The sequence below is a fragment of the Rousettus aegyptiacus genome, unplaced genomic scaffold (assembly GCF_014176215.1).
Source record: "Rousettus aegyptiacus isolate mRouAeg1 unplaced genomic scaffold, mRouAeg1.p scaffold_m13_p_3, whole genome shotgun sequence".
In the NCBI taxonomy this organism is placed as follows: Eukaryota; Metazoa; Chordata; class Mammalia; order Chiroptera; family Pteropodidae; genus Rousettus; species Rousettus aegyptiacus.
This window is the reverse complement of record NW_023416306.1, coordinates 153,435,424-153,459,286: the sequence shown is the minus strand read 5'-3', so window position 1 is coordinate 153,459,286 and position 23,863 is coordinate 153,435,424. Positions and strand designations below refer to the sequence as shown.

Sequence of the window (23,863 nt, the reverse complement as noted above, 5' to 3'; positions counted from 1 at the left end):
TAAGAAGATATATTTGTCAAGGTAGGAGAGAAGAATGTATACTGTTTTAACATATTTAACGTATTTTGTAAGCTTGATTGATAATGTGTAAACATTTAGACATATAGTGTGTGGCCTCTGTTTGTACTCTTGCCCCAGGCACTGTTAATTTTAGGGGAAAACCTGCTCTACAAACATATTTTGTTTGATCTGCAGAGTGTTTTAAAAGTTGGGAGATTTCAGGTAGACATTCTAATTTGGGCTTTCCTTGACATGTTGTAAGATATGGTAACGCTGGGCCCGAATTCCCACAGGCAGTATAGGGTAGAACCAAGGGGTGGCTGCCTACTTTAGGCAGGTAATCACTTGCTCCTCAGTTTGCCGCACTCCCCACCACTCCCAATTGTCCTATGACCAATGAGCGTCCTGTATTTACAGTATCTGCCTGGGCCCTAAAGGCATTGGAGTGTGGGCCAATGCCCCACTGGGCATCTTATCCCCATCTTAGGTAGGAGGCTGGAACTGATGGTGGTTGGAGGGAGATCCATGGCCAAAGCTCTGGCAGTTGAAATCTATTCATAGCTGCCCCCCCCCCCCAACACACACATACACACAATTCCCCTGTGTAGAGACGAGTCAGCCCTGGCACTTACCCCGGGCTCAGCCTTCTGCTGCCTCTATCAGACTGATCAGAAAGGAGAAGTAGAACTGCCTGGGGTCACTAGAAAGTAGAGAATGAAAGGGGAAGAGAAGTCCTTGCCAATGGGGACAGTGCACGTGAGCTCTGCATTTTGAGTTCTGACCCTGAGTGTCATTCAGAAGATGCCCAGCCCAGGTCATGTGTCTTCTGTGGGGGTTTCTGGGGGAAAATCACAGAACTAGAGCAGGGGTGGGGAGAAAAATCTCTGATTGGAAAGAAATCTGCCCCAGCCTCTCATGAGAGGCCAGACTCTGGCAGAGCTGGCTATAAAAAAAGCAGGACCTAAAGTTCTGCCTCTTAAGGCTGTAAAAGCAAAAATGAATTCTTTTCAGTGCAGGCAACAACTGACGTGACCATTGGCTTCCTTGCTCTTCTTGACTTTGCACAGAAGAGCCACCAGAAACCAGGCCCTGGAGAAAATGGATGGGCCAGTCCCTCTTCGCCACAGACCCTCATCACATCCCCCAGTCCATACGGAGTCCGTGCGCTGGAAGAAGAGCCCCATTTGCCAAGTTTTGTTGGGAAAACAAAAGGTTGCAATGCCAGATTCTGCATTGGAATCAACGCTTCTGCTTGGGGAAAGTCTTCTGGGCTGTCTCCGACTGGCTCTGAGCCCAGCCCCCACACATTGGGCATCCATGGACATCGGCTTCAGGGGCGAGGGGCCCAACGGTGGCAACACTCCTTCACAGGCCCTTGAGTTTGACTTCTCCCATAGATAGGCCACAAGGAAGCCAGGTGACAACATGCAAGGCCCCAGCTTTTCCTGGCCTCTGCAGAGTTTAGTGATCACACTAGCCCAATGCTCAGCGAAGTAGGAGAAACTTGGGAGAGAGAGGTCAAGAGTTAAGACTTTGCTTCTAACCAATCAGAGCTGTCAGTTGGCAGGTTGAGGAGGTACTGGCCCAGAGAAACGGGCCTGCTTCTCTCCTTTTCCACTTGCCAAGATGGCTGCCCTCAGGGAGACAGGGGGCAGTGGCAGTTCCTCTAAAGGACCAAGGGATAAGATTGAGGGCGGCTGCTGAAGGGGCTGAAGCAGATGCCTCCCATGGCACTCGCTGTCGCTTTTGTCCCCAGCTAGCTTAGCAGGGACTTTGAGTGTGGGCAGGCCCTGCCGGTGCTCTCGAGCAGTGCTGTGAGTCAGGCTGCAGCATGCAGGCCAGCGGGCACGCGGCCTGGGGCTCTCTGAGGAGCAGGCAGACACTGGAGCAGGGGAACCAGAGAGCACTGGTTTTGGGCTCTGCCAAAATTCTAAGCCTTGAAGACAACTTTATGTTACCTGTGCCATGGCCGCCCTCAAACAGCACTTAGAATGGCAGCCTATGGAACCTTATAGAGGCCGGTAATGTTTTGTGTGCTGTATCGCAGCTGCCCAAGGGAGGCGGAGCCTTCGGCAGGACATGTAGTCCCGCTGGCGCTGGCGGAGATGCGCTTGTGCCCCAGCACCCTGAGAGCATGAGGAAAGCCCTGCCTTACATGCGAGGTATTGCCCTTGTGTTACTAGAATTCCTCGCTCAGGGCCGGGCGCAACGCGGTGTCCAGGGCCAGCTGTCTGAACGGAGCTGAGTAAGTGTAGTCATGTGAGTGGAGCGTGAGAGCATCAACCTGGATGACCATTCCACCCAGTGGCACTTTGCACTGGTCCTTCTCTCTAGAGGAAGACCCACTGACAATCCAGAAAGCATGAGGCAATGAGAAATGGAAGGTAGGAGGCCATGGTGAGGTGATTTGGGAAGGACAATCGAGAACGTGCTTAGAGGGAGCATTAAAAATGCTTTGAAAAATCCAGCTACCCAAGTAGATTAATGAACCACAGGAGAGAGAGAGAGAGAGAGAGAGAGAGAGAGAGAGAGAGAGAGAGAGAGAGAGAGAGAGAGAGAGAGAGAGAGAGAGAGAGTTAGCAGTTTCCAGAGTTTTACCGGCTCTTGAGGCCAAGAGCAAAAGCAGGCCCCAGCCTCCCAGAATTTAAGGCTTTAGGAGACAGTGTGAAAGGGAAACTGCCTTACCAGATTGGCTTCTTTTAAGACATTTATTTAGAAAAATAACACTCCCTTGCCCTTCTCCCTCTGTTCCATGGGTCTTGGGCGTAACGCTTTAAACAACTGCATTGGACCAGCGCGGGGGGCCAGCACACTCTGACGAGCTACCGCCCGGAGGAAGCCTCGCAGACTTCCAGCTGCTACAGTCCTGTGCTCGTTCCTGGTCCAGGCCTCTGTCTTCATATCTCCAGGTAGACCGAGGGCTCTGAGGGACAAGGGCAGTCTGGCCACTGTCTTTGTGCCCCTCCCGAGCAGCCGGAGCAGCTAGGGGCGGGCGGGGGCAGGGGGCGGCTCTGTTCGCCCCCACCTACGGAAAAGCTCAGGGCTGGAAGCGCGGGGAGCTGACGTGAGGTTGGTGAAAGGCGTGGGCGCTGTATACCACCTCGGGGGGTGAGGGGGCGCTGGTGGCCATCACTGAGCACAGGGGCTCGTGGCTGCTGAGCACCGACGTGAAGTACTTCACCTCCTCGGTGAGCTGCTTGATCTCCTTGCGCAGAGCCGCGTTCTGTTTCTCCAGGTCTTCACTCTCCTGTGAGGGGGGCGGATGGGCATTAATGTCAGGGCAGGCCCCAAGACTGTGGGTGGGGGTGGCGGGAGGAGCCCAGGTTAGAATTGTCGCTAGCACAGCCATGGAGCAGAGCACTGTGAATTTGTCTGCACGTGTGAGTGTGGGCACATGTGCACGTACGTTTGTATGTGCTGTGTGTGTGTGTATGGGTACGTCTGTATTAGTATGTGTATGTGTGTGCATGTTCACGCATAGATATTAGGTCGAACCATACGAAATTGCTGGTATTTGTCTGTTTTTACAGTTTCATATGGTCTCAACTAATAGTGGTATATGTGTGAATTTGCGTGTGAGTGTGCTTTTCTGTGCACATGGGTTGAGAGAGGCAAGTGCTTATCAAGGGAAACAGGTTGGCAGGCCAGAGCCTGAAAAAAACGGAAAAGAGTTCATGAGAACATCTTATCCCGATTTTACTCTTTTCCACTCTGTTATACCACGTGTTTTCCAAGCAGTTAGTTTTACGAATGGAATTCACGGTTAATTGTCTGAGTCACCCAGATTCTAGAACACTGAGGACCTTAATAAATATCAATGTCCACCACAGCGTTTGCTTCCACCCTGTTCTGGACAGCATTCTGGGTGCGTCCCAGGAACCCGTGCTTCCCCTTTTCCAGAAACACCTTTCTCCTGTTGCTTGAGAGAACCATGGGATACTCGCTGATCAGGAAAATTCAGGGTAAAGAGCACTGATTACCAGTCCCACCGCTAATCGGTTAACAGTTACACTCTGGAATTAGCATTCACCGGAGGAGATCCCACCTTCAGAAAACGCAGAGGCCTTGTATTTCCAAAGTGCTTTTAAGGTTCACATCCCTTGACTCAGTCAAGCAGACCTCTTCTGCTAATCATCAGAGGAAGGGACAATGGCACTGGAAATGGCAAATAAACATTTCAGTCCAAAAAGCAACCTAAAATTTGGAGTCCAGGCCTTATTGTTCTAGTTTTACTTGATTTAGGCCAGCATTCCCCAAACTTACCACACCATCGGAATTCATTTAAGAAACTTAAATCCAGTGGATTTGGGATTTGTAGTGAATTCCGGGAATCTTAATTTTTAACAAGTGCCCTAGGTCATTCTAATGATCAGGCAAGTTTGAAAATGCTAGTTAAATATGTTATTAAATTTGTTTTATTATTCAAGCACTTATTAAATGCCTGGCACAGTGCATATAAACTCAAATGTTTATTGATTGGCAGATAATATCAACTGCTGGACTAGAAGTTGACTCAAAGTTATGATGGGCAGAAGAGGAAATGTAAAATAAATTGACATTTAAAATGTGCCTTAAATAATCCACTAGGAGCATGAGCTGCAGGGTAATGAGAGAGATACACTGCCAATTGCCCTAACCCATGCATCCGGTTAAGTGGTAGAGTAGCATACGACTGTGGCCTTACCCATCAAACTAGCTTCCATCTGTTTATCAAGGACAGATTTGAGCATGCTCAGCCTCAGGCTGGCATTTCCTGTATGTGGCTCTGAGCTAGAAAATAGTACCTAGGTCAGTACAAAGGAAACTCCCACCTCTAAAACGGGATGGGGTTTGGTGGGATGCTCAGAGCCATGACGGTAGAGTCAGAGGCACTGGCTTCTGCTTCTGCGAGACGTGGCTGGCTCCTTAGTTGTTTACAGGCACATCCCAGAGAAAGGGCATCCCCTCTTTACCGAAAGGTAAGATAAAGCAACACTTGAGACTGGGGGGTGTTGTTAAGACGGGAACTGGGGGCCGGGAGTCCTGGCCCCTTCCTCTAGCCCTTTTCCTCGCCCCCTCTGAGAGTTTCCACTGGTGACAACATTTACTGTAACTTCTGTGCTCTGAAGAGCTTGGGCAAACCCCGAGGCAGAAGGGAGGGGCAGGGTAGGCGGGCGCAGGGACCAACCGCTCTGACCTTCTCCCTGCCTAGAGGCAGACCCAGCTTTCGGGGAAGTAGCAGCCAGTTCTTCCTCCCTAAGCAAGCTTGGCTGAGCTCTCTCAAGTTTTTCATCTCCTTCTCCCTGCCCCCTGGCTTGCAGTCCCCAGAGCTCTAGGAGGGGGCTCGTAACCGCTGCTGCCTCTAACCAGAAAACCACCGCCTTTGACAAGAAACTTGTCTTTGCCTTGAGGAGCAAGATTGCTTCTTGCTAGGACCCCAGAGAAATCAGCACTGCCTACCCAGGGGCCATGCAGTCAGCCAGACATTTACAAGAGGAAGAGTTGGATTCCCTTTTGGGAGGAAAGCAGCTGATCTGGGGCCTCATCCCTACACATCCCCACCTCTCCGTCGCCAGGTCCAATCTGACCCTCCCTGGGGCAGTCATGCCCTGGAAAGGGCTCACACAGGAGTATCTGGCAAAGACTGGCTTGGGAGCAGCTGTTTACCCAGAGATATGATGATCAAATCCCCTAACTTCCTCCAAGCTTCCCAATGGGTGCTGGAAACCCAGAGCTCAGTGAACGGGAAGAGGAAAGGAAATTCGAGAAGTAAATTTTGGCTTCTAACACACATGTCTTCTGCTACGGTGGGGGAGGGTGCGCCTGCATTTGTGCTTCCCTGTAACCTGCTTTCTACTTTTGGGGCTTTATTTAGGTTCTCCAGGCTCCTTACAAGTTGGATGTGGAAGGCCAGCTGCTATCATCACCTCCACTTGACAGACAAGGCTAAAACAGACTCTGGGACAAGCCTACTCCACCTACCCGCCAAAATAACTACAGGCTGGTGGCAGCAGCTGATAGGAGAAAGGGCTATAGGATTTTCTTCAAGACTCTTAGTTTCTCATTCCGTCCAGAAACTTTGAGTGAGTGATTGATCCAAAGCCCCATAACCACACAAAGAGATCACTGAGGAGTCCTTGGCTGCCCTATGGTCTCTCCCAAGAGAAAACTGGGTCTCGGCTTGGGGGATCCTTAAACAACACAGTGCAAGATCCCTGTCCTGATCACACTCTTCTAATCAGAGCTGGTCTTCTGCCTCCCACCCTGAGTTGGGAGAGAATCTCCTGTCCAGCTACTCTGCTAGCGGGCCAGCTCCAGGCTAAACCTTCCTCCAGATGCAGAGTGAGGTCTGAAATACATAACAACAGTGGGCTCCATCAGTGGTACCCGGGGACAGGTGTCCTGGTCCTGGTCCTGTTTGGGTGACTCTTTCTGAGCCAGCTGCCTCATTTTAAAACAAGACGACTGGACCAAAACAATGGCTCTCGACCTTGGCCACACACTGGGACCAGTGGGATCCCCTTGAGTTTTAACGATACTGATGGTTGATTCTGATTTAATCAGTCTGGGGTGCAGCCTCGGCATGGGTTGTTAGAGGCTCACTAGGGGTTTCTAATCTGCACTGAATGTTGAAAACCACAGAATCAGAAGATCTGCAAGCCCTCTTCTACTCTCGAATATTTCAGATTTCCAAATGACTACCTGAGTGTATCAGCAAACTAGAGCCTCTAACCTCTACCTGTTGGGAAAGTAAGTATATGCGCGCGTGTGTGCGTGCGTGCGTGTGTGTGTGTGTTGAGGGAAGAGGGATGTAGACTCAATTTATTAGAATGAGTAGAAGAAATCAAATTTTTAAAAGAAAAATATAGTCTATGGCCATGCTACCCTGAATAAGCCCAATCCTGTCTGATCTTGGAAGCTAAGCAGGGTTGGGCCTGGTTAGTACTTGGATGGGAGACCACCTAGGAAGACCAGGTTCTGTAGGTATAAAAAAATAAAATAAAATAAAATAATAAGAGATTGTAAACTGACAAGGTCCTTGCAATCTGTGAGGTCAACCAAGGGTTGCCTTGCCTAAAAATAAATAAATAAAAATAACAGAAAAATTTAGCTCGACTTAATAATAACTAACATTTAGTGAATGCTACCATGTGACAATCACTCTTTTAAGTACTTTACATTTATCATTATATTTAATCTTTGCAAAAAACCCTATATGGTATTTAATATTATTATGCAAACTTTGCAGAAGAGGAAACCTGAAGGTATAGAGAAGTTAAGTACATTGTTTAATATCACACAGCTTGCAAGGAGCAGCACCAGTACTTGAACTGAGGTAATCTGGCCTCAGAGTCTGTGCCTACAATCCTCTCTTGCCTTTGAAGTCTGTTTAAATCTTATGATATCTGATAATTATCTTCCATGAGGCCTCAGCCCTGTTGGCTTTCCAATTTCATCTTTCTTCTTTTCCTACCTTATGTAAATCCTGATGCTAATCTTCACAATTCATCCTCACCTGTGGGGTTACTTGATATCATTCCTATCATTAAGCACAAGCAAGCTGGGGGTGGCTAAGGAGCAGGCTTCACATGGGTGTGAGAACAGTCTGGGGAATTCCCTACTGGAGGGGCCAAGGAGGGGGTCACTTAAAGAGCTCTTGAATGATGGGGAATCCCCAGGCAGATCTCTTACCCACAGGGAAACCAGCTGGGACCAAGGCTAAGGACAGGCTCTCACCCAAAGCTCTGGCAGGGACTCTCCAGGCATTCTAAGCAGGACTTGGTCCTCCTTCCTGCCAGCTCTGGTTTAGCACCTTGACCTTCTCCTTGAATTTTCTAATCACAATTTCCAGAAAGACAAAAATAGTTCCTGTGTGCTTCTTTGTCAACAGAACACGTAGTCATTCACTGGTAGAGCGACCTTTTAACTCTCACCCACACTTAAATATGATAATAGTGTATGAAGCTTATATCCCTCACACCCAGTAATAAGTTCAGTCTCCAGCAGTTATCAATCCTCATCCACCAAATGCATATACAGGATAGAGCCTGCCATTCCTGGAGAAGTCTATAAACTGAGAGATAGGACATTGTCCAAGCTATAATGGCATCTATGCCTACCTCTCACACTAATCTGGGGGAAATCAGCCCCAAGTCTTGTTCCTCACCCCATGAGGAGAGACGAGGAATCACTAAACCACAGGTATTTGCACTGCATAATGTACATGTCTGATTCTGAAGAAACCTCTACTTTCATACCTTAAAGCTGAAGTTCTAGGACTGTCAATGCTCTCATCATCAGCTGATGCTTGGCCACATCAGCCATGCCCTCAGGGTCCCGTCTGGAGTTCAGTCACCTATTCCTTGGCTTTCAAGACTGAGTTTATTGACCTCATATGTGAGAAACAATACAGGTTGGCTCACTCATCATCTGTCCTAAACTTCCCCTTACTTTCCTCTAGATAGCCTGGGAAAAGCATTACTCAAATATCCAGCTGCCCTTTCAGCTAGGGATAACCATGTGATGGATGCTGACCAATGAGATACAAGCAGAAGTACCTAGGGATGGAGCTTCCCTTCCCTGGATGAGAGCTAAAAGGCAAAGCCTCACCAGAACAAAGGCCACCCTCTCTCTGCACAGATTGATAGCCATCTTGCAGTCTTGAGGATGAAAGTCACATAGTGAGGATGGCTGCACAGAGAGAGAGAGAGAAGGAGCTTAGTTCTTTGATGATATCTTCACACTAGCCCTGATCTGTCCACTTCTGAACTTCTTGTTATGTGAGAAGAATAAACCATGACTTATCAATACTACTGTTTGATAGTTTTCTACTGTAGCTGAATGCAATCCTGACTGATAGCTCAAGTTAGGAAGGTTATCACTATAAGCCCAGTTCTGAAAAAACATACAACTAATAATTGCCGTCACCACAAAGGATTGAAATGTTTATTTTGGTTTTTGTTTGTTTGTTTATTTTACGCTGCTGAGCCTCTGGGATAGAGTGGATATATAGCTACATAATCACCCCATGCTCACTCCACACATTTTCCACATGCTCCTAACAAGCTTCAAATGTCACTGCTACCCCATTCTCAACCTTAGCTGCCCACTGCAATTACCTGAGGAACTTAAAAAAAAACCTCAGTTCATGGACTTCACTCCTGAAAGATTTTAAGCTAATTCGTTTTTGGAGTGGCTCTCAGGCATTAAGATTTTAAAAAATACTTTCCAGGTGAGCTAAATGAGCAACTAACTTGGGAATTATGTCCATAGCTGATTCCTCTTAAAAGTAATATAAAAATATAAGTATGTACAAGGTATAATTCAATTACATTTTTATTATATGTATATATTTAATTTTTTTGTTTTAGTAATGTATTTTATTTTATAATATATAGTATAAATAATATAAATATAACATAAATAAAGAGGTGAGAGAACATTTCTAAGTTAAAAATATTTTCTGAAAGTTAATGCCTATTTAAGACAAAGTGTTTTACTATTACCTTACATTTGGTGAAAACAATTTCAAGCAGCCCAGAATAGTTAATTTTTAAGATGGAAAAACAAGAGGTAGGGCATCTATTCAAATCTCATTAATTATAACTTTATGAAACTAGTTATGGATTGTCGGGCTCCATGAGGGCAGGGATATCACTGTCTTCACTGTTTTGTCCTCGGTGACTATGACAGTACCTGCCACAGGGTAAGTGTTGAATAAAATCCTGTTGCCTCACTGCCAACCTGGAATCTACGATCACTTACCAGAATCTGAAACCTGCAAATGAAGAGTCTGCTAAGTAAATTTGTGATGTCCATGAAACGTCCCAGGAGCATTTAACCAATCTTTTACACACTTTAATAGCTTCTGCTTTGTAACTCTAGGATAGTTACGAATGAGTATAAGAAATTTATTTTTTTTTAAAAGTCCCAGTCAAACCCTTGTTTAGTAACACTTCTGTTTCCCAAACTGAAGCCATGGAGTTGGGGTAACAGAATTAAACCACCTTGAGAACTCTACATGCAACCGTCCTAGGTTGGACTTGACTTTCCCCATCCATACCAAATGAAGGCGACTTGACTAGCTTCAGCGAAAAAAACAAGAGAAACAGTTAGTGTTCTTAAAGTTTTATAAACAACTGGAAAGGAGGCTATATGTTTTTATACACGAAGATACATCTGATATCTTCATCTGATTGATAGAAAAATGCCAGACTCTGCATTAAAAAATGAATACAACCTCCTTAGTTAAACAGAAAACAAACAAAATGTACCGTATCATTTTGTTTTTGTATTTGCTCTCATTTAATTCTCAAACGGCCCAAGGAAGTGCTATTACTTCCCATTGTGTACATCAGAATTTAGGTTCTGATATATCCCCCAGCCGGGATTTGGATTAGCTTTGTTGACCCCAGTCTAGTTTCTGTTTCCTACAGCATGATTGCCTTTCTTCCTGAGCAACTCCTCACTCCTTCACTGTCTCCAGCCCCACGCAGCATCTTTCTGACCCTTGACTGACTATGCTCAGTTTGGCCTCAAGGCTCTGCTGAGAGCACCCTTTCCTCAGATCTTCCCAGTCTCCTTCCCTTTGATTCACATTTGATCTCAAGGTCAGGGCCCTAGAAAAGACTTCCCTGATCGTTGTTCCCATCCCCATTCATTAGTCACTTTCAAAGTTGCACTCTTCGGTTTTCTTCAAAGCACTCTTCACTTTGTGTGATTAACATGTTCATTTATTTGATTATTTTCCAGTCTGACTTACAACTGAATGTAAAGTCCGTGAAATCAGGGACTCTGTCTTGTCTCTGCTGTGTTCTCAATGCCTAGAACGAATCATACTTGGTTCATCGTATACTTGTACAGCAGAATGAATCATTTCTGTTGACATTAATTCTAATACTGGGAATATGGCCTTTGCTTTTTTAATTTTCTGGACCACCCCATCCCCTTAGCAATAAGGCATATTTGTGTGCCAACTGAGTGTCCAGAAAATATTTTAGGGTCCTCAAGTTCATGAAATTGTATTTTGGCCCTAGGACTCTAGTCTCCTCTGCTTGGCTGTGAACTTTATCATTATTCTTGAATTTTCCTCTAGGTCACCCTTTTTGGTTCTTCTAAATCTAGGGTGAGAAGATGTTTACTGAGATAGTCCCAGTTCGTACCTATTGTCCTGGTGTTATTTTTACTAGTGCCCCTACTACTCTCAAAAGTGATCCTATTCGGAGAATAAAGTATAAGATCCCTTACCAAAACCTGACCCAGTGCCAGCTCTCTATTCTCCTCTCTGATTCCCTCCAGAGTTCACTCGGCTCTCTATTGGACCATCTTCTTGTATTTTAATAAACAATATACACTATAACTACGTTAAAGAGATCTTTAAAAAGTTATACACAGCTATGATCCTCGTCCTCTAACACCGTTTTCATTTGTATCTGTTGTCATCTTGTCCTTTTCAACAAACATAAAAATACCTGTTTTTATCAAATCTCAATCATAGTACATCTACTATGCATTTTTGTATTTTCCTTTCTGTCATAATGTTGTCATATCACCATAATTATTATTTTTAATGGCTACATCATCAAATGGATGATCCACAATTAACTTTAAAATGATTTCCCAATGTTAGATTTTGGTTCCTATCAAAATATTTCTATTACAAATAATGCTACAGTGAACATCTTGATCCATATTAGTTTTGGGGTTTTGTTCAGTTATTTGCTAGGATAAATTCTTAGGAGTGAGACTACTGGGCGTAGGTAATCTCACTTTTTACCGGCAAGTATTACTGTAAAAAGGTAATGTAAGATGTGTAACATCACCAGTAGTGAATGCATATATCAATTTCACTACAACCTCATCAGTATTTAGGTGTTATAATTTTAAATAATTTATTTTGCCAATTCGATTTTTAAAGGTTTCATAGTTTCATTTTAATGTTACAAGTTATCAATTACTAAGGAGGAAAAAATTTCTATGTGTCTGTTCCCTAGTACAGCATTCTCAACAAGGGGCAATTTTGCCCCCCAGGGGACATTTGGCAATATTTGGAAATATTTTTGATTGTAACAACTGGGAGGTAAGGTGGTACGATTGGCATCCAGTAGGTAGATTTTACAATTGACAATATACAGGACAACACCCCCCCCTCCCACTCACACAATAAAGATTATCTGACTCAAAATGTCAATAGTGCCAAAGTTGAGAAACCCTTAGTGTGTATCATTTCACAATCAGAATAGAAATTGGGGTTATTTTCATTTTAGTAGGAAGAATGTTAATAAGCTTTATGTTCAGAGCCTCTGCCCACTTATCTATTACAGTCTTGATGTTTTTCTTAAAAAGGATGTTCTTTCTACAGTATAAGTCTGCATTTCTTTAAATTGACACAAATATTTTCCCCAATATGTCATTGTCCTTTTAATTTTGGATTACAACTTTAAGACCTTTTAAAATAAAAGAACATTGAAACTTTGGCTTCTCTCAACCTTGGACTCTCTTTCTGGTCTCTTGCTGTATGCTTGGGTTCTGTTGCTAAACAGGATGTATATTGTTCGGGCATCCTGGTCAGTGGCCCGCTTCTTGGTTTACTCTTTGCAAAACGACATGAGAGAGCAATGATCTGCACAGCGAAGTCCTGTTCAGCAACGTGATACAAAACAAAAGCAAATGGTGCCAAAGCAAGAGGTTTAGGTTTTTGGGTGTCCTTGAGAGAGACATTAGTGTCCTCCTCATCGGTAACATGACAGGTTGGCCGAAAGCATTTCTGAGTTTCCTTTTAATTCTGTGGTTCTATACACAAGGCACTATGACCATAATTATTGTTACTCCCTCCTCAGGACAGAAGTTCTTTATAATGAATGTCAAGAACAGTGTGGAGCTGGCCTCCCTTCGAAAATGCCTCTCAAACTTCACCACACTGCCCCGTAGCAAGTGGGACAAGCAGTTAGAGGTGGTAGATTGCCTTGACATGGTTTTCCTTCCCTAATTAAAATAGTCTATTTTTTTATTCTGATTTTAAAAAATGGTATACATTCATCATAATAAAAAAAATATATAGAAAAGTACTAGCAGTAAAGTAAGCTACTCAAAATTCAACCACTCAGAAATAACTGCTGTTAGCATTTTGGAGACTATCCTCCCAGATATCCCTTTGTGCATGCAAATATGACCCAAACCCACAAATTTTACATTAACGGGATTACGTTCTACAGACTCTTTTTGTAGCTGGTTTTTTTTCACTTTACACTATGTCATTGACATCTTTCTGTGTTGATAAATATAGATCCTATTGTCATTTTTAGTGCCAGCATAAAATTCTAGTGTATAATGTCTCATAATATGCTTAATCATCTGTTGTTGGGCATCTGCCCAATTTTATTATTGACAAAATGTTTACTGTTCACAAATAATAATGACTTGAGCATCTTTGTGCATTATTTTTTCTCAAAACTCTTGTAAGTGTAATTGTTGTGCCAAAGGGTATTCATACATAAGATGTTAATATTTATTGCTGCACAGCTTTCTCTAAAAAATGTTTCAATTGATATATTGGTATATTGCATTAGAGACATCTTTACTTTCTTCACCAGGCCTAATGATGGAGGAGGAAAGTTTGGATTTGGGAGGATGTTAATTAAAGAACAAAAAATAAATTCACAATGAGATTCAAGAAGGATACAGGTTATCAAAAATAAACATATTCTCTTCCTGAAGGACTGGGGAAAGAGGTAGTGTAGCCTAGTGGTTAAGAAAATGGATTCTTACTTACGGACTGACTTAAAAGCTGTATAACCTTGGACAAGTTGCTTAACCTAATACAGGATTTATAAAATAAGGTTTTTGTGCAGATTAAATGGAACGCAGCAGGTAGAGCACTTAGCACACAGTGGCTGGTACACAGTCATTTGTTTAATTAATATGTTTTTAATAAAAATTTCATAGCAACAGAGGCCAAGAAAAATGTCCCTTTTCCATAGGAGGGCCACTGATTTTACACTGAACTTTCTAAGGGTAGAGCTAGCCAGAACATTTCTTCTGTGTGGTTTTTGTTGCTGTTGTTGTTTTTACCTATAACTTTAAGGCACAGGGAGAAAAAGAGCTCTGTGAATGAAAAAGGATCATCAGCAGACTTCTCTTTCAGGCTTCCCCAGAAGACCAAGAACAATAGCGTCTCTTCAGGGAGGCCCCAGAAGTTAATATCTTGGCTGAGCTCCTTTTCCTTCATCAACTCAATTTTCCTCCAATTCTAAATGCCTATTTCTCACGGCATCAGCTTAACTTCATTGCTTGCATAATCCGCGCTCCCGATACTTGCTTTATAGGGCATTAGAGATAAGGCTCTGGAACCTGTAAGCTCTTCTCTTTTATTAAATTAGTGTGAGACTCCCTCAGGAGCCAGCCCCAGGCCAGCACCTGTCCCACCCCCATCTAAGTGAGTGCCTAAAGTGCTAGCTTTCAGATTTGGCCCTGTTACTCTACCTTAATTGAAGTTTCATCCCAGAGGCCAGATCTGACTTGCCAAAAGCACAGATCTGGGCTCATATTGCTGTAGGCTTACCATCTCCTCTGCTTTTACCTTTATCTGAACAAAGCTTCTCAAGTAATTTCAACTCTCTTTCCCACTGACCTGGGATTGGGACACTGGCTCAGCATCCTTTCTACTACAAGGTGCCAGAGAAGCCACTACGATCAACCAGAATGGCCACACGAATGAAACCGATTTGCCATCCTTATGTGGCTTGTCTAGTACTGAGGAATTCTAGTCTAGTAGCAACTAGAATTCCTCATTACAAATCCCAACTGACAGCTGGTTCTCCCAAAGGACTGTGATATTTATATAGGATGTTCAAAAGATAAAATGTCACAGTGGAAGATCATTCAATGTTTGAAATCAAAATTAGAAAGGAAATCATTCTAATGCATATGTAGTAATGATTGATGTTGACAATTTAAATATCTATATTATAAAAATGAAAACAGGTGATAAAACCAGCCAAACTATATAAAAAGGGTTAAAAATGCAAAATAGCTCTCTCTTGCTTTAGACCTTCCATTTTACTTTTCAGAAATAAATACCATTAACAGTTTTGTGGGAAACTCATTTGAAAATTTTTAAGCTTATACAGATATGTACATATATATTTTTTTGTTTTTATTAAAAACACCTATGGGAGGAAACTATGCACTATAGTCACACCTTTTTCACTTAAGAGTATAGAAGTATGATAATCTTTTCAGATTAACACATTCAGATATAACTTATTATTTTAACAACTCCACAACATTCCACTGAAGGAGCAAACTATAGTTTAATTAGCCCCTTACTGATGGATATTTAGCTTCTTTTCAGTCTTTGCTGTGACAAACAATGTGTCAATGATTATCTTTCTATCTACACAATTGTGTAATCTGTGGATATGTTTGTAAATAGATTCCTAGATGTAAAATTGTCAAGTTACAGGGTATGTGTACTTATAAATTGGATGGACATGGTCAAATTGCCCTCTGCTGGAGTTGTACTGACTTATACCCCGACTGGTAGTGTGTGGTGTGTTTCTCCACTGCCTTAGCAACATTGTGTGTTAGCAATATTTTCGTCTTTGCCAATCTGGCTGGGGACTCTCACGTTGCCTTAATTGTCATTTCACTGAGATCTAGCATCTTTTCCATGTTTATTTGCTATTTCTTTCTTCTCTCATTGTAAAAAAAAAAAAAAAAAAAAAAAAGCCTATTCAAAATCACCACTCATTTTTCTTTAGGTTGTTAATTATTTTCTTACTAATAAGAGCTCCATATATTGAAAAAAAATATATGCCCTTTTTTGGTCATATGTGTTGCAGGTATTTTTCCCAATCTGTCATTTGCCTTTGATCTTGCATATAGTATTTTGAGCTGTAAAGAAAACTTCACTTTTTATGTATAAAGGTAATGTGTAAACATTTTATAGTTTCGAGGTTTTTTATTTTATCTGGAAAAGACTCCATTCCAAGATAAATATTTTAATGCTCATTTCCCCCCCAAATTTCTTTTGTTTTCTTTTTCTTTTTATATTTAATCTGTGTGTGTTGTGTAAGAAATAAAGAAGCTAGCTTTTTTTTCCCCCAAATGGCTAGCCAGTTGTCCCAACTCTGTTTATTGAATAATTCAGTGAGCTCTCACTCACTGAAATGCCATCCTAGTCATTTTGCATTTGAATTTGTGTCTTAGGGATTGACATATTGACATGTATTTGGTACTTAAATTTGATTTTGCTTTTGGGTCTCTTTCTGTATTCTATCCCATGTTCTGTCTTCTCCATATTGTTTTTATTTCTGTATTTGTAATTTACTTTAATATCTTGTTCAGCTCATTTTCTCTAGTTACTCTCCTTCTTTAGAATTTTTCTGGAAATTCTCACATGGTTCTTTTTCACTGGGAACTTAGAATAGTTAATCTAGTTCTCCCCCAAATCCCAGAAAGTTCTATTGGTTTTTTATTGGGATCACATTAAATTAAATTCTAGATTAATTTAATAAAATTGCTATCTTTATATTAGGTATACCTTTCTATTTAGTTGAATGTTTTTTAAGTCATTTAGAATAATTTTAAAGATTTAAAATATTAAACCCTACATGTTTTTTGTTAAATTTATTCCTTCCATTTGCTGTTGCTGGCGTTATAAATGAAATCTTCCCTCCTATTAAATTTTCTTTTTTAATTGATAAATTTATTTTTAATCCTTTAATATCACCACATATTTGACCCTTTCCCTCCATCTACCTCCCCATTCCCCCTGCCCTCTGGTAACCACTAGTCTATTGTCCATGTCCGTGAGTCTCTGTTTGTTTGTTTTGTTCATTTGTTGCTTTTAGGTTTATATCCTACACATAAGTGATATCATGTGGTTTTCAACTTTTTCTATCTGGCTCACTTTGCTTAGCATGATTATCTCAAGGTTCATAAATTTTCTAATTGGTTATGGTTTACATATAGGAAAGTTATTACTTTTTGTGTTAACTCTGAAATCCTACTGGATTCTCTTATTATTTCTAATACTTTTTCAGCTGATCATCTTGGATCCACCTATTACTTACTGATTTGTTTGGAAACGAACTGGTCAAGGTACTCCTTTCTCCTTTTTAAGCAATGCTTTTACTATGCCTAACAGGCTCTATAGTTAGTTGTCTGCGGGAAAAGAACTAAGTGTGATATGTGGTATGTGAGACGCCCAACCGAAAAAGAAATAAAACAGAATGTGGACTCTGCTGATATTATGAAAAGGAGCACTTGAATTAGCTTATGTGAGGGATAGTCTAACACTGGCATGAGATTAAACACAATCATTGAAAGAGGGTCTTTCCCCACTCTGCTATTTTAAAAAGCAATCAATGTACGGCGTTTGGTGCAAACTACTTATAGGATAGATATGAAAAATGTGAAATAGTAAGCATCCACAATCTCCCTAGAGAAACACGATAATTCTTTTGGTATTCTAAGAGATAATCGTGATAAAGTCGAAATTGAGAAAACAACATTATGCCAGCTTGTATGAGGCTAGCACACAAATACAAACGTGGTCCTGATTTCATATTGCACTCTGGGTAGCTTCTAAACCCTGGTCTTCAGAGTATTTGGTAGAGGAGTCCTATGGCTATATCTGAGGGCCAGGGAATGGTTCCAGACCTCAGCATGTGGAGCTGAGCACGAAAAGGAATCAAGAACAAAGCAAGCACTCAACCCTAAGAAAGTTGGTGGTAAACCAGAAGATTTTCTACCTGAATCACAAACATAATTGAGAGGCTAATGGATAGAGAAGATAGGTGATTACTGTCTGAGAGGAAATGAACATTTCAGACCACAGCCAAACCCTCCATTTGATGGTGGCAGATTGATATGTTGCTGCCAGAAGCTTCTCCCTAAAGTCGAGAAACACAAGTTGCATTGGCTGCAATCCCCAGGCTTGCTGTGTAAACTCTGATGTGATTTCATCACTGGGCAAAAAGTGAAGATGAACCATGTGGTGCTGAAAAGAAAGGAGTAGGGAAGAGTTTGTGTCCGGGAGTGGGGAAGATGGAAACATTCCAGAGACTGAGGCTGGGGGTGTAGGTGTGGATGTGGTGACTACATGACCAGAGGTTCCATGGACTCCAAGCCCCAGAGATTACCCCAATCTAGTCATAACTAGTATAACCAGATGGACTAAATCTTTTGGTTCTAACTCTTGTCTTATAGAGGGATACAACTGAGTCAGAGTTGAAAACCTGCCACAGCAAAGAAACATACATATCACCCTCACTGACATGTACCCAAGGGGTTGAATGAAGACCAGTGGGCTAAATGTGCAGAGAGACAGGAGTGCAGCTCAAGATAAGGACAACTCATTTGTTCATGTTAGGAGGGAGAAAGGTCTCTGTCACTAGAAGTGAACAGGAATAAGTTGGGAACAATTTTCAAGGTGGGAGAGCGTTGGAGAGGAGTCTAGAGTATCAAAAGTGTGTCTGAACATTCCAACCTTTAAGAAATCTTTCAGCCCCAAGATTCTGTGAGATATAATATATATGTATGAAATTTTATTTGCAATTATTTATCTTGTTTCCTATAATAATAACTATTATTAATAGTACTCTTATTATACTTAAAATTTTTAAATATTTGTTTCATGCCAGGCATTGTGCTGATATCTTTATATGGACTATTCTATAATGCAATTACTGTAATTTCCCATTTTATAAATACAGAAACCAAGTCTAAGGAAGGTTAAGAATGTCCCTAAGATCTGCCACACAGAGAGCAAGCAGGAGAGTTGGGATTCAAACCCTGTCATTCTGGCTGCAGAGCTGCTGAGCTCTGCTAAGTTTCCACATAAAAAAAGAATTACAAACTGAAAAGCTTGTAGTGGTTTTCCAGTCTCACAACATTGTCTACTTGCATAAAAAAAAGGAAGGTTTTATCCTTTCTAATTTGTATTTCTTTGTCCATTGGCTTGCTCTGAAGAATATTGAATTAGAATAAGACTCTGATAGAGACAAAGTGAGTGATCATAGATTTTCAAGCTTAAAATAGTAAACCAGAGTATTATGAGACAGTAAGCCGTAATGAAATCATGGAGAATATGTAAGTAGCAAAGCCACCAACAGCTTAACATTTAGACTGCTGATCACAGTTATCAAAGAGAAGAACAGATTTGCTGGTCATCCATTGTTGTTCAATTCAACAAATACTAATGAACTTAAAACTATTTATATGCAATGGAAGATATGCTGAATACGTTTCAAATAAAACACAAACATCCAATCAGAGATGTTGGTGCAGCCTGCTCTCTGCTTTCTTACAAAACTTGAAGAAGCGTCTTTTTTCTAAAATGACATCCTACTTTTAATTTTTTGTAAATTTATTTTTAAATTGCAGTCGACACACAATTTTATATTAGTTTCAGGTGTATAGTATAGTGATTAGACATTTATATACCTTATGAAGCGATCACCCCGATGAGTACCCATCTGATACCATATAGACATCTCGCTTCTTCTTGACGAGATTAAAAGGATTATCCTTACTGGCTGCTTTTCATGCTAATCCTTCAAATAAACATAAGCATATTCATTTTGGATGCCAATTGCTCTTTTTACCATTGAAATGAATTGCCAGGATGCTGGAGGTTGGAGAATGGTTCAGGGAGCAGGACAGATAGGCAGTTGCTGGAAGAAGAGATGAGGGGATGGAAGGGGAAGGCGTACAAGCTGGTTGAACAAGAACCACACGTAAAGGCGAGGTGATGAGAGATGAGGCGGTAAGACATGGGAGGGGAGGAGGGAGCAATGCCCGATGAAGCACGCACACGGCCAGAACTTAGAAACGCAGCTAGGGCCTCGGGCTGCCGTTGGAAGTGCACTTCAGCCTTTTCCCGGGGCCCCTGCTCGAGTCAGGGGTCAAGGCTTCTCTAGAAAGTTTGTGACTGGAGACAACTCAACCAGTGTGGTGACCATCCCTGATAAGTGCACTTGAAACCATATTTCCACAGATACCTTAAAATATCATTAAATATTTTAAAAATTCAAAATAAAACCTCAATGATGTGCAGAAAAGAGGAGTAAGGTACAGCACCCTGTGGCCCAGGTTGGCTGCCCATCTGGCTTCTGGAGGGATGGGACTGTATGGGATCTAGCACTGCGGCATATTGGGTTCCCCCAAAAGCCCTTCACACTTTCTAAATTCTTCCCAAAGATAGTCTTGCTTTCTGCTCTCTAGGCTTGTGGGGGATGGAGTTCTCTCTGGCTACCCCATCTCCGAGCAGGTGCTTCTGCCTTCCATTCAGCCTCTGGGTTTCCCATACTCAACTCATTCACCCCTCTCAGGAGTCAGGAAGACTCTTTCAACCTTCTGGCTCATTCTCTGCCAGAATCTTCTCAATTCACTCATAGGGGAGCCTCCTTCCCCAACTCACCCCACAGCCCTCACTCCTCCACTTCCTTCCCCCACATCCACATCCCCACGCTGGCAGGTTCAAAGCTATGGTCCAAGCACCCATGGATGGGAAGAGGCAAAGCCTAAAACTCAAGAGGATGAAGAAATGTCTGAACACTCACCAAGTGCAGGGTGTCGGCTTTCTGTGTCTGCCTCTGTCGGCTCTTCTGGGCAGCAATGCGATTTTTCTCCCTTCTCTGAACCTTCCTCACATCATCAGATGAGTCCTGGGAAGCAGAAGTGATGAGAAGTAGGCTCAGCTGCTCCTCTCTTCTGAGCTAAATTGGGCTCTCACGGTGTTTGGTGTCCATCCGTCCATTTCTCCATCTTTTCATTTGCCCATCCGCCCCCTTACCAAAAGGCTGAACCCACAGTCCGTTATACTCCCTTAGGTCTCTATAACTTTTTTGACCAAAAGTTACAGGAAGAGAGCAAAGACCTTGAGGCCTCAGCAGAGCTGTATTTGGAAAAAAATGGTTAAGGCGATGAAGTGTGTTTTATCACCTCTCCTCTTCAGGGCCACTCCACCCTTAGTCTCTCACTTTTTGTCCTAGAATCTTCTTGATATTATTTTCAAAACTTTGTTGTGCACCTACTATGTGCTAGCTTCTATATAGTGCTTTTTCAGAGTTGTTCTTGTTTATTTCCTAAATTCTGTAAAGTTGATGTTATTATTTCAATTTTATATGTGGCTAATCAAAGAACTTACCCTCAAACTAAAACTGGTGCCTTTCCAAGCACCCCCACCCCCAACCTCACTGGCTTGTACCCCATAAGCCTTCTGCTGCATTCTTGGACTGAGGTGCCTACCCCAGATCTGTCTCTTCTTTCCCGTGTTCCCTTCATTCTTCTCAGTGACCTTGACATTCCCTCATGGCCCTGAGCACAATGCCTAATACAAACTAGAGGCCAAGAACAGCTTTAATGGTAATGGTTACCTGGCCATGGCCAGTAATGGATAGATGCTTAGGAGGACAAGGGGACCTTTGGTGTTCTCTAAGTACAGCCCACAGGTGGGTATGTCCTCTACTTGAGCAGAATGGTTAGCACAAGCTTTCCCCCAGATGCTGCAGGATAAGTGCTGGAGTCTGAATGAAACCCTTCTGTATTTCCTGCCCTCTTCCCTCTCACATCCCACAGGCTAGAGGTGCACAGTCCCTGGGGCAAGACTCTGTGCACACCAAGTATGTGTCTCACTAATGTGCCCAACACTTCCAGGCAGTAGGAGTGTATTGGGTTAGATAGGAAGGAAATGCTCTTCCTCTAAGGGGGATGGGGACCAGGTTACCATGGAAGCCATGAGTAATTTCCTTCCTAAGAAGAGTACAGACTTCCAGGCAGTCAGAGCCCTTCTGATACCATCTTGAGCAGAGAACTGGATTGCTTGCCCTCTAGAGGTTCCCACTAGGACTTCCTCCAACTGGCTGCTCTTCTGTCAGCTAGTTATGACCAATGCTATATTATACATGTTTATATATTCTATTTTGGCTGCAGCGTTTTGAAAGCCCTCTTGGATATCTGTGCTTAGGAAAGAACAAGGTTTTTAAACCTCAAAGTTGGAGAGAAAATTTTAACTCATTGATGTATCACATGAGAAAGAAGCCTTTGTCTAGAGAGAAATGTCAAGGAATGTGGTGAAGAAAAAGCCCCAGAAGCTGTTAGGCCGGCAGGGTGCCCGATTTTTTGGCCACCCTCAAGCTGAACTTTTGACTTGGAAATCACAATCTGGACTCCAAATGCTCTCAGAATCTCTACCTCGATCTCTCCGGTTTCCCCAGAGCTGATCTGAGCTACTAATGAATGTCTCCAAGTCTCCAAAATCACCTCCTGGTTTGTTTCCTCCCTCCTGTCCAAAAGCCACAAGGGGAAAGGGTGTTGGTCACTGCTCCAGCATCCCTCTGCTGGCTGTGCTAGCAACAGAAACGGCGACCCAGTAGGTAAGACAGATCCTTCTGTGCTGCCCAGGTTCTTCCTCCGAACTTGACTTTTTTTCCTCCTCCTTTCCCAGACCTCCTTTCTCTCTCGCCCCGATGGCTGTCTCCTAGGAAACTACACTTCTAGCCCTTAGGACTGCCTGCCAGCAGTCTGTTTTAATGCTCCTCCTCTCACTTTTCTACTGCCTTGGAGAAAGGTAGAGCCTTTCCTCTGAGAGACCAGAGTTCTCTGATGTTCATTCTCCTCTCAGCTTCCTAGAAAGCTTCATGGAGCAGGAATCCAGGTGAGGTGGAGGCAATGGGCACCATCAAGGAACAAAGAGGAAAAGAGGCTTTGGCAGAATGAGCTAAAAGATGAGAGTCTCTGCCAATATGCTCAGCTTGATTGCAAATACCATGTCTTAAGTCTAACTGAGTGCTCATGCCACAAGCCACTTCCTCGCTCCTCAGTTCCCAGGGCAGGACAAGGAGGCCTGACCCTTTTCTTAAGCCCCCTCCCAGGAGAATCGGAAGGTAGGAGGGAGGAAAAGGCGACTCTACCTGTTTGCCAGGGGGAGGAGAGCGGCTGAAGCTGGAGTCGCTGCTGTCCGAGCTGTGAGGCATGGCTGCAATCTTCTGAACTCTCCACCCAACCCCAGATGCCTCTGGGCTGTCTTGTCACCAGCTGGCCTCCCTTCCTGACTGCTCCCAAGCTACCAGCCCACTGCCCGTGGCAGGTCCCTCCTCTGTGCTCCCTTCAGCCACCTCTGACCCCCCTGCGTCCTCTTCACGCTGGGGTGCAGAAACTCTGCTCCCCACAGGGACATGTCGCTGGCTTTGGGGCTCTCGCGCTCTCTCTCTCTTGTGGTTTCTGGTAACTCACGCTGGAAGTCACATGGGCGGAAACTTAAGTTAGAAGTTAATTTGAGATAAAATACATATCTGGAAAAGACCCACAGAATTATGTGAAAGAAAGAAAAAAAAATACACAAAACCCCAGATACCTTCCGACAGTTTGAAAGGCAGAACAGCTTTCTTCAATTGATGAAGATAAAAGAGAAAAACAGGCCAGGGAGGGAAAAACCCTAGCCAGAATTAGCAAGTCAGTCTACTGTCAACACGGGCAGAAAGGAGAGGAGAGCAAGGGAAGAGTTTCCATTGTCACCCGACTTGATTTTTAACCAAAATAAAGCAATGAGACTGGGATTTCTTTCTGGTTTTTGCCTGAAAGCAGCTACTCACTCTTTCTTACGTGAGACCTTATGACTGCCCTAGCAGTCCGGCTAGCCTTGGGGTGGGCTGGGGATGAAGTCACCCCAGGGGACCCCAGGTTCTTTCCTGACTATCGAAAAGAAGAGGCTGTGGTCATCCCAAGCCACTGGAGAGGCCCTAGAACTGATGTTCTAAAAGTTTACTCATCACCTATGTTTCTTGGCAAGGCGCTCCCTTTAGGGAAAAGATGCCTCATGTTGAGGGTCTTTTGAGAGCTCAAGATTGGCTTTGAATCTTGATTCAAGAAGGTCACC

General features: G+C 43.0%; 1 protein-coding gene and 1 pseudogene across 2 annotated transcripts; one reads left to right on the top strand and one right to left on the bottom strand.

The window, feature by feature from the left end:
• Window positions 1-2,673: 2,673 nt before the first annotated feature.
• On the bottom strand, window positions 2,674-23,223 carry BATF (basic leucine zipper ATF-like transcription factor). Of its 2 annotated transcripts, none has more exons than XM_036238730.1 (3): window positions 22,899-23,217; window positions 20,547-20,651; window positions 2,674-3,247 (listed from the first exon to the last, which is right to left on the bottom strand). In XM_036238730.1, exons 1-3 carry the CDS (start codon window positions 22,959-22,961, stop codon window positions 3,038-3,040), a joined length of 378 nt encoding a protein of 125 aa, XP_036094623.1. In that variant the 5' UTR covers window positions 22,962-23,217; the 3' UTR covers window positions 2,674-3,037. The 2 variants fall into 2 exon arrangements, with proteins under 2 accessions (XP_036094623.1, XP_036094622.1); XM_036238729.1 differs by lacking the exon at window positions 2,674-3,247 and adding an exon at window positions 16,828-17,983 and having other exon boundaries at window positions 22,899-23,223.
• Window positions 6,848-6,966, top strand: LOC118600986 (annotated as a pseudogene).
• Window positions 23,224-23,863: the final 640 nt, after the last annotated feature.